At 48.3% G+C, this 9,917-nt stretch overlaps 1 protein-coding gene across 5 annotated transcripts in view; it reads left to right on the forward strand.

Moving 5' to 3' along the window:
- The window catches only part of DNA2 (DNA replication helicase/nuclease 2), a 64,996-nt gene that overhangs the window by 478 nt on the left and 54,601 nt on the right, over positions 1-9,917 (forward strand). For 4 of the 5 annotated variants that reach the window (XM_019507857.1, XM_019507859.1, XM_019507860.1 and 1 more), the window contains exons 2-4: positions 283-462; positions 4,462-4,645; positions 6,571-6,716. In XM_019507857.1, the coding sequence (XP_019363402.1) occupies positions 283-462; positions 4,462-4,645; positions 6,571-6,716 (510 nt within the window). The remainder of the gene's footprint in view (positions 1-282; positions 463-4,461; positions 4,646-6,570; positions 6,717-9,917) is intronic. The other variant, XM_019507858.1, reaches the window with a different exon arrangement.

Raw genomic sequence — 9,917 nt, forward strand, 5'->3', positions numbered from 1 at the left:
CCTTCCCCCCCCCCCCAGCTAAGCCACTGTAGATGTATGAGCCACATTGCCTAATCCCGCCACCCCCCAAACAAAACAAAACGAAAACAAACCAAATTTCCTGAAAGAGACCTACCCTGGGGTGAATTTTGGCACGTGTAACTGAACAAGGCGGGGTTTTTGTTTTTTTTGCTGGGGAGGGAGTTACAGGAGGAATGGCGTTGGAAGGCTGCCATAGTCTTATCTAAACAATAGCTATGACCTTCCTAAACAGTGGTTGTATTGATATCACTTTCATTTCAGTTTTCAGAAGAAAACAGGTGACTTCACTGATACAATGCTTGTTAAAGGTTTGAACAACAGATACCGTGTGTTAAGAGTGAATGTAGTACAGAAAAAGGGAGAAGATCCAGAAATGCATTTGACAATTGTGGCATCTCAATCACCTGAGGATACAGAACTATGCATTCTGAGGAATGACTGGTAATTGATATCTAGATATAAAGATTTTTTGTAATGAGAATATTTTGGTTTATTAAGTAAATTCTTTGCATGCTCACTTCCATTATTTTAAAAGTGAAAACTGCACTCAGTTAATTGAATATGGTATTACTGCCATGCTGGTTTTGTTTGTTAATATCTAACTGAGGGCAGTTAGTATCTAGAATAAACTGTATTGTTACCTTACATTTTTCACATAGTTTAGTCATGGTAAAATAATATGAATAAATATTTAAAATAGTGAAACTTGAACCATGTGGCTTTATGTTCACTATGCTGACTAGAGCAGTTAGCATTATTTTGGGAATACAGATTCACAGAAGTTTAGGGCTGGAAGGAACCTGGTGAGATCATCGGGTGCAGCTCCCCCCCCGCTCTGTGCAGGAAAGACTGCTGGGGTCAAATAACCCCAGCAAGGTGTGCATCCAGTCTCCTTTGGAAGATCTCCAGGGTAGGTGCTTGCACCACCCCTGCTGGGAGTCTATTCCAGAGTCTGGTCACATGAACCGTGAAGAAGTTTTTTCTTGTATTCAGTCTGAAACCTTCTAGGAGTTTATGATCATTGCTCCTGGTTTTCCCCTGGAGTGCTTTGGTGAATAGTTGTTTGCTTAGCCCCTGATGCTCTCCCCTGATAGATTTGTAAGCTGCCACCAAATCCTTCTGGAGCCTTCTCTTTTCTAGGCTGAACAGTCCCATATCTGTCAGCCTTTCCTCCTATGGCTTACTCTTCAGGCCTCTAGCTTAACTGATAAATATACAAAGAACTGGGTATTATAGGTTGACATTGTTGCCTACCCCTGATATATGATTTTTGGCCGGAGTGTCGAAAACACCACAATGCCTACCTTGGAAGATGCTGGAGTGCCGGCATGCCAGAGAAGCAAAATGAGGGCGGGGGTACGTGGCAGGATGCCCTGCTTATGCCTCCTGCCTGGGCTGCTCCCAGCAGGACTTGTAGTTTTCCAGCTGCCTGCTGGCAGTAGCTACCCAGAGCTGGGGCTGGCTGCAGCTGGGAGGCTCCAAACAGCTGTGCTGGGCTCCAGAGCCCCAGGCATCAGCTCTGTACCAGTGTGTGCACCTGCATGTCGGAGCAGGTGGTGGGGGAGGGGCCTGAAGCAGCACAGTGCTGGTCTCTTCCCCTGTTCCCAGCACAGAGCTGGTGACTGGGGTCTGGGCGCCAGCGCAGCTGCTTGCAGCCTGCCAGCTGCTTGCTGCAGCTGCCCAGAGCCCAGGCTAGCTACAAACAGCTGTGCAGGACTCTGGAGCCCAGTCACCAGCTCTGTGCCAGGACTGGGGGAGACTGGGGTTGCGCTGCCTAAGGCCCCTCCCCCTCACCTTCTCTGAGGCGCACCTGCCAGTACAGCTGAGCCCGGCACAGCTGTTTGGAGCCTCCTGGCTGCAGCTGGCCCCGGCTCTGGGTAGCTGCTGCCAGCAGGGAGCCCGGGCTGCTCCCAGCAGGCAGCTGGGACACTGCAAGCCCTGCTGGGAGCAGCCTGGGCTCCATTGCTGGCAACAGCTACCCAAAGCCAGGGCTGGTCATGGTGTGCCGAGCAAAATGGCCTCACGTGCCATGCTTGGCAGGAGTGCGGGTGGTTGCTGACCTTTATTGTATACCTTGACTTCCAAAAAGGCCTTTGATCTAGTGTCCTGCGATGTCCTCACAGAAAATTGGAGGATTGTGGGCTTAACTCTGAGACAGTCAGGTGGCTGAGAAACTGGCTGCAGGATAGAACCCAGAGAGTTGTCGTGAATAGATCTGTCATCCTGGCGAGAAGTGGGCAGCAGTGTTCCAGGTGCTCGGTCCAGTACTTCCAGTGTTTTTAAGGATTTGCATGTGGGGGTGAACAGCTCACTGGCCAAGTTCACAGATGACACCAAGTTATGGGGGAGTGTGGTCATGCTTGAAGATAGGCTACAGATACAGGTGGACCTAGACAGGCTGGCAGATTGGAATTTGATGAAGTTCAATGTTGAGAAATGTAAAGTGCTCCACCTTCGTATGAGCAACTCCCAACATACCTACAGGCTTGGCTGCACCAAACTGACTAGCACCATGAATGAAAGGGATCTGGGGGTAATAACAGACCACGGTATGAACATGAGCCAGCAGTGCAATGCTGTACCCTTTAGGGCAGATAATACTCTGGTATGCATCAATTGATGCATCTTCAGCAAAACCAAGGAGGTAATTCTTCAGCTCTACTCAGCACTGGTGAGACTGCAGCTGGATTACTGCATCTAGTTTTGGGCACCATGCTTAAATGAGGATGCGGACAAGCTTGAGAGAGTCCAAAGAAGTGCCACCCATGTGATCAGAGTCTTACATGGCACGCCATACAAGGAAAGGCTGAGGAAAAGAAGGCTGAGAGGGGACCTGATAGCAGCTTACTGCTACACTAGGGGAGTACATCAAGGGCTCCGTGTGCAACTGTTCACCAGGGCACCCGAGGGGAAAACCAGGAGTAATGGCCACGAGCTCCTGGGAGATCGATTCAGGCTCAACATTAGGAAAAACTTCACAGGGTGTTCAGACTGTGGAATAAGTTCCCTCCAGAGGTGGTGCAATCACCTACCCTGGAAATCTTCAAGGAGAGACTAGACAGTCACTATGCTGGGGTCACCTGACCCCCAGTTATCTTTCCTGCTTGGTGCAGGGGCTCGACCTGATCTTCCAAGGTCCCTTCCGGCCTTACAATCTATGAACCTATATGAACTGGGTAATTCAACTATGTTAACTTAGTTCCCCTGAAAACAGAAGTGGGCAAATAGTTATTTACATATTTATCAGCCTAAGTATGCGTATGCCTGTGGCAAGACACTGTGTGCGCCTGCCACTTTAAGGGCCTGGAGCTGGCAGCCGCCAGGTGCTTGATGAGGGCAGCCACTTTGGCTCTGGGTCTGCCCATATAAACACGGCAGTTCTGTTGCTGGAGGCCAGGCGACAACATTGCCTGGCTGGAAGGCTGCTGATATCATCTGGAGATAAGGAAGGAGCTATAGGGGATGGTAAGGAGGCTCCTGGTCCTGGGCATAACCTAAAGCTGCACCTGCTGGGAGTGGGTAGCCTGGTGGGGCTCCCAGTGGTGTGGGAGTCCCCAGGAAATGCCAGGCCAGTTACCACCCCAGTGAAAGGTAGGTCAGGGTGCCTTAACCCCTAGCCCCCACAACTGGGTGGGTTACCCCTTTGTGCAGAGAGCCTGGAGGGTGGACCCCTGGAGAGAGAGAAAAGGGCCATAGACTCAGGCCTGTCTGAACTTTCCCTGACTGGTCAATGCTGGGACCAGGACCGGAAGGGTCGAAGGGCCGGGGGGCCCACTGCGAGGAAGGCCCAAGGGCCTGGGGTTCCGACTGGCCTGGAGGTGGGCCAGGGCTAGTGAGCCAAAGGTCCTGGTGGGGGGATCACACCTGAAGGGGAATTGGTTCAGGGAGCTATGCTGCCCAGTATGAAGGCAGAAGAGACTGCCTGAGGAGAGTGATCCAGGTGTGGGTTCAATAGTAGGATTCTGGGGCCCAGTGTGGGGGCTGGTGATTATGAGAACTATAGATGCCATCAGCAAGGCTTGGGCTGCAGTGTAGGGGAGGAATGGAGCTGCAGATAGTGTCCCCTGGCATCGGGGCAGGAAATGGGGAGCCTCCCACTTATTAAGATCTATTTAACTAATTAACAACAAGGCATGGCGGGTGAGAACGTGGGTGGTTAGCCCAGGAACAGGTGGGCAGGCCACAGCGAGATTGGCCCCGAGCAGGCCCCCTGTTACAATGCCCCAGGGCCACAAGACCAGAGCCTCTAACTGGTACTGTCTGTTGGAGGTATGCATGTGTCCTTTGCCTTTTTATGTAACCATAAAAGATGGGAGTGACTGTGGCTCCCTCAGTTTCCTCTTGCCACCTGTGACAGTGACTTTATTTTGATCTTGGAATATATGCTCTTCATAGTGTTTTTGGGTCTTACACACAGTTATTATAGTTACTGCCTTTTAGGAATTCTGTTCCAGTAGTTCCAGGAGACATCATTCATTTAGAAGGAGAGTGCAACTCTGGTACTTGGATAATAAATGGAGAGTCTGGATACTTAATTCTGTTCCCAGACTTGCTGCTTTCTGGCACCACAGTATCAAATAGTATTCGATGTATGAGAAAAGCAGTGCTGAGCGAGAAGTTTAGGGTAAGTGTTAAAATCGCGGAATAGAAAATGTTTTGGAAAAATCATTTGTTGCATTCCAAATTTCTCACTTTTGGGTGAGATGGCTGTTGTCCAGTAGTAAGACTTGACACTTTCCATTATAAGGTCCTATTTTCAGATGTTTATAACTCTGCCAAACTTTAATCATTTGGGATAAAATGTTATACTGGTGGGTGTTTGCCTCAGGTTGAAGTCTTTGCTAAAATGTCAGCCAGAGTGGATAATCTGTTCTTGAAAATAAGGGAGGGAGGTTGAGAGACGGAGAATAGGTTGTACCAATACTAAAAAAAAAAATAAATGTCAACCTGATGCTTAAGATCAATGATTTTAAATTTGACAGAGGTATGGAGCGTGTAACATAGATGCTCTTTTCCTTGTCCCTGTGAAAATCCAAAAAAAAAGTGACAAAGTTTATAAGCCTTTGAAAATTACTATCCACATGTTCAGTAGAGACTCCTAGAACTTCTCTGCTAAGTTACTTGCATGCTTCAGCACTGACCTGACCAGGAATTTCCCTGCATTTGTCCACTTTGGGGTCCTGCAGGTGAGGGTTCCCTCTAGAACTGGAAAAGGGAAACTGCAGTTTCAAAGCTCTTGTTGCCTAGTCTGGTAGAAGAAGCGGCCTGTTTCAACTGCCAGGTACCCAAAAGACAGTCTTACAAGTAGTGGTGAACTGGGTGAGGCTGAAACTAAGAGTTGGATGGTTGGAGAGAGGAATGAGGGAGCTACTGAGGCAAAGGGATAGAGGTTATAACAAACTTCAGGAATATCTAAATGAGCTGGCTAAGTGAGGAAGACGTGACTGAGACAAGGAGCCTTGGGAAAGGTAAGAAGTCGGACTTTGAGGGGAAATAGTAGAAGGATCTGACCTGTAGAGAACACTTCTTTCCTAAGTAGAGAATGCAACCCACTGCTGCTGGTCTTTCCTTTTTAACCCAGTCCTAGGATCATATGAGCAGTTATCTGTGGCTAAATGTCCCATCTGAAGTATTTGTCCTAGAGGACCAAAACTTACTGCTACTTTGGTTCACCATTACGCTCATTGGCAGAGGCCTCTGTAGTGGATCTAAAGAGTCTAATCTTGCTGATGTTGAATTGACAACCTTACCATGATATTGCCTTTGTTTGTTTGTTTTTTAAGCAAACCAAACTACAAAGCAAAACATTAAAAATTTTCACAAAGAATAGTGTGCTAAGAATAATCAGTCACATGTTTATACTAGGAAATACCAGAATTAAGGCTGGCTACCAAAACTAGTGGATTCCTTTGATCTCAAGTTTTGTATTTCCATTTTCTGATATGAAAAATGGTGATAATACGGCTTATCTCATAAAGGTGTTGTGAAAACAAATGGCAAGGCTTGACTCTAACACTACTTTTTATATAGTTTATTTTCCTTGTATACATTTTCAATATTGGTTGGTGTGCAGAAGTTTGAGAATGGAGACTTTTCTTAGCAGGCTTAACCCTGTGGAAACAAACTATCTGCCCCAAAGATCTCATGGCCAAAACAAGTCTAAAACGGACTTCCAAACTGCAATATCCTTTTCTACCCAGTCCGGATGGGTAGCCTTTGAGAAAAGGTGTAAACTAGTACACACAACTCTTATTTTTTTCCTGTCTAAAGCAGTCTTCTATGTCATCTGGTTAAGCTGAAAGGCCACCTGGGACTTTTTTTATAAACCTTTTCCTTGTGTGATACTGGCCGTTTGTATTGATCAAATTGGATATTAATGGTGGAAGTGGAACTGGGTGTGTCTGTATATTCCATGAATTATCAGTCATCATTCACTCACTCTGATGGCAAACTTGTAATTAGGGTTGTCACCCAATTACACTAGGGCATAAAGTTATTTTGTATGTACATCTTGCTAAAACTTACTACTGTATGATTTTTATATTGTAGAGTTGTGAGTCTGGTTCACGTCAAATGCTGGTTGGCACAATCCTTCACGAGATTTTCCAACAAGCAATAACTAATAATTTGGCAGCAGAAAAAGTACAAGAACTGGCCTTCAAAATTGTCTATGGACCAAAATATCTAAAAGAATTGTAAGTAAAATTGTGGTCAGACTTGGAGAGTGCAGAGCAATAAAGTAGTTGTGCACCAGATTAAATGTCCCTGCAATATAACTCTTTTAAAAATTCCAAGTATTCAGAGGAAAGTTTATAATATTATTTGAACAGTACAGAAAGATGCAACTTCCATATCTAGAAGTATTTAATTTGAGTTCAGTAGCTAAATTGTCATGCAAAACTAGCCAGGCAAGACAAGCATGTCTGTTTCTGGGATGTTAGATGTTTGTGATAGTTGTGCAAAGATAAGCTTTAACATGAATGAATACGTTATCCCTAGAAAGCAACCAGAGGTGTTAATTGACAAAATAGTGGGGCTTTTGTAGTTTTGCATTCCTTCTCTAGTTAGGAGCTGAAGCTGTTGTTGCCACAACAGCTGCTGCACAGGTAGCCTGGGACCAGAAGCAACCCTGGCTGGAGCAGGACCCCAGCTGGAGCCAGAGCTGTGACAGGAATGAAACTAGCAGTGTGGGCAGGAGAGGAGACAGCGGGGCTGGAGGCAGGTGCCAGGGGGTGCAGGGACAGAGTGCAGGGAAGTGGCAGGGGCACAGGCACTAGGATGGAAGCAGGGGGAACGGTGCAAGTGTGGGGGGTAGGCAGTAGGGCATACAAGCACAGTGGTAGCAGGGCACAGCAGAAGGGCTAAGTGGTGGGGGGGGACAGGTGGCAAGGGGCAGGGTTCAGGCCACTTTACTTTCCACTGCTTACCCTGCTGCACTACTGGGGACGTGCACACAAATATAAGACAACTCCAAAAATTGCATTCTAGACATGAAATATTATAATATTATATTCTCATTACTTCCTGCTCAGCCATGAGTGGCCTTTGATCACAAATGAGGATGAGATTTAGGCATACTGAGCAGGGTCCTTCTTCCACTTTTCTTTCTTTTGTGGTAGACATCAGATAGGCCATCTGACAGGCAACCTGGCTCTGTTGTTTTAGTTCAACACCTCCTCTTGGTAAGAGGCTAGTAGGTTTGGTCTTTATCCTGCAAAAACTTGGAAAACCAAGGTAGGAGAAAATGAGTTCAATTATTTTTTTGCTTCTTTTTTTCCCGCTTCTTCTAAGGTGTCTATGAAGGCTCGTTGTCCACACTATCAGTTGAAAATGTCTCTATGAATGTATACATATAACTTCCTTGAAATCTCCCCCTGCCATCCCCTTCATGCTATGAAATAGTAGTATTGCAGTTAAAACTGCAAGAATCATAGGTAACAGGAATAAAAAGCTGTCATATAGCTTTAGTGGGCAAGTTTTTTTAGGTTTTGTTTTAGTAGTGAAATTTTTGGTACAGCTGAAAAAAGATTTTCAGAAATGCACTGAACTTCCAGTCTGAATGATGGTATAATGAAACTAGGGTTTTGTTATGTTAGAAATTATATCGACATCCTTTAGGATAGGGCAGGCAAAATACCGCCTGCAGGCCGGATCTGGCCTGCCAGGCCATTCTATCTGGCCTGTGGGGCCCCTAAAAAATTTAGAGTATTATCTGCCCCTGGCTGTCTGTCAAAGATGACAAGGCACCAGCAGGGTCCAGAAGGAGCTGGCAGCAGGACCTAGTAGCTGCAGCAGCAGGGCACCTACCTGGCCATGCCCCACCCCTAGCCCCCACCTGGGAGTGTGTGCCTAGCAGAGGCTTCTGCCTTTGTGACCCTGGGGCTACTCCCCGCCTCCCTCTGCATGAAAGCTAAGAATGGCAGGGGAGGAGAGGACAGCCGGCAATTGCCCCAGTCCTTGGGGCTGGGCTGGCTCCTGCAGTCCCAGTGATGGAATTGGTGAACTATGTGGTTCCAGAGTTGCCGACTGGGTGGGAGGGTGTGGAGAAGTGGTGGGTAGGAAAGGGGCAGTGGCACTAGGTGGCGGGGAGTGGCAGCAAGCCAGTGGGAGCACATCAACAGCTGGGCAGGAGTGCAGGGTCTATGCCAGTACCATGGGGCCAGGGCTGATGGGGTTCCAGGGTGGGGTGGCAGAAGCAAAGGGCCCTGGCTGGCAGAGCTCTATGGAGCCAGACTGGGCTGTGCTGGCACAGAACAGGGAGCTGACCTAACTCTATAGAGCTCCTGCCAGCCTGGGCCCCATGCTCCTGCTGCCATGCCCTGGGCCCCCTCTGGCCCTGCCTCTGGGGCACCAGCGCAGGCCCATGTTCCCGCCTAGCTGTTGCTGTGCTCCTGCCTGCCTGCTGCCACTTTGCCCTCTGTTTGCTGCTGCCACCACCACCACCATTTACCCCTTTTCTGCCCACTGCTACCGCTCCTTTGCACCCCCTGCCTGCCAGTCAGCCACACCAGCACTACGTGGTTCCTGGCTGCATTGCAGGACACAGCAGGAGTTGGCCTGGCCTCGCCCCTGTGGTCCTTGGCTGGCTCTGTGCAGTGCTGGCCAGGCCGGGCTGGCTCCTGCTGCATCCTGCGGTCCCAGCCATGCAGCTGGGAACTATGTGGTAATGGAGTGGTGGGTGTTGAGGGGTAGAGGGGGTGCGGATGGGAAGGTAGGGAGGCAGCAAGAGAAGGGCAGTAGTGGCAGACAGGAGGGGGAGGTGGCAGTGGGTGGGCAGGAGCATGGGGCCTGTGCTCGTGCCCCAGGGCCAGGAGCAGCAGGAGTGCAGAACCTGGGCTAGCCATGAGCACCTTAAGGCCTCATGCCATGGGCCATGAGCACCCTAAGGCCTCATGGCCTCCTGCTGCTGCTGGTGGCAGGGGGCTGTGGGCAATGAGGGAGGGTGTGTGTGTTCATAGGGCAAGTCCCACACCTCACCATACACATGTACCCACACCCCAGCCGTCCTCCCCCTCTACACATGCCACAACTATCCCCAGTCACCTTCCCCCACAAACCCCACACTCCCCCACATATCCACACACACCCATACCCCTCCATTTCCCCCCACCACCAATATACCAAAATAAGACTTAATTTTATACTATTATACAATCACCTCTATGTATAAAATGCAAACGCATGTAAACCAGGACAAAAATATTTTTTGAAATCAAATTAATGAATGTTGTAATAGATGTTTGATTTTTAGAATATAATTTGGTATTTTTCTAGTTTCAAGATGGCAAACTCCCTTGCTGAAAGGAGTACTTTTGGGGGCAAGGGGAGGGACTTCTGGTGGCAAAGTTCATTGGGGGTGGGACTTCCAGTCCCCAAATGGCAACTGGAGGCTACCC

Source organism: Gavialis gangeticus, unplaced genomic scaffold (genome assembly GCF_001723915.1).
Source record: "Gavialis gangeticus isolate Ggan-Ray unplaced genomic scaffold, GavGan_comp1, whole genome shotgun sequence".
NCBI classification, from domain to species: domain Eukaryota; kingdom Metazoa; phylum Chordata; order Crocodylia; family Gavialidae; genus Gavialis; species Gavialis gangeticus.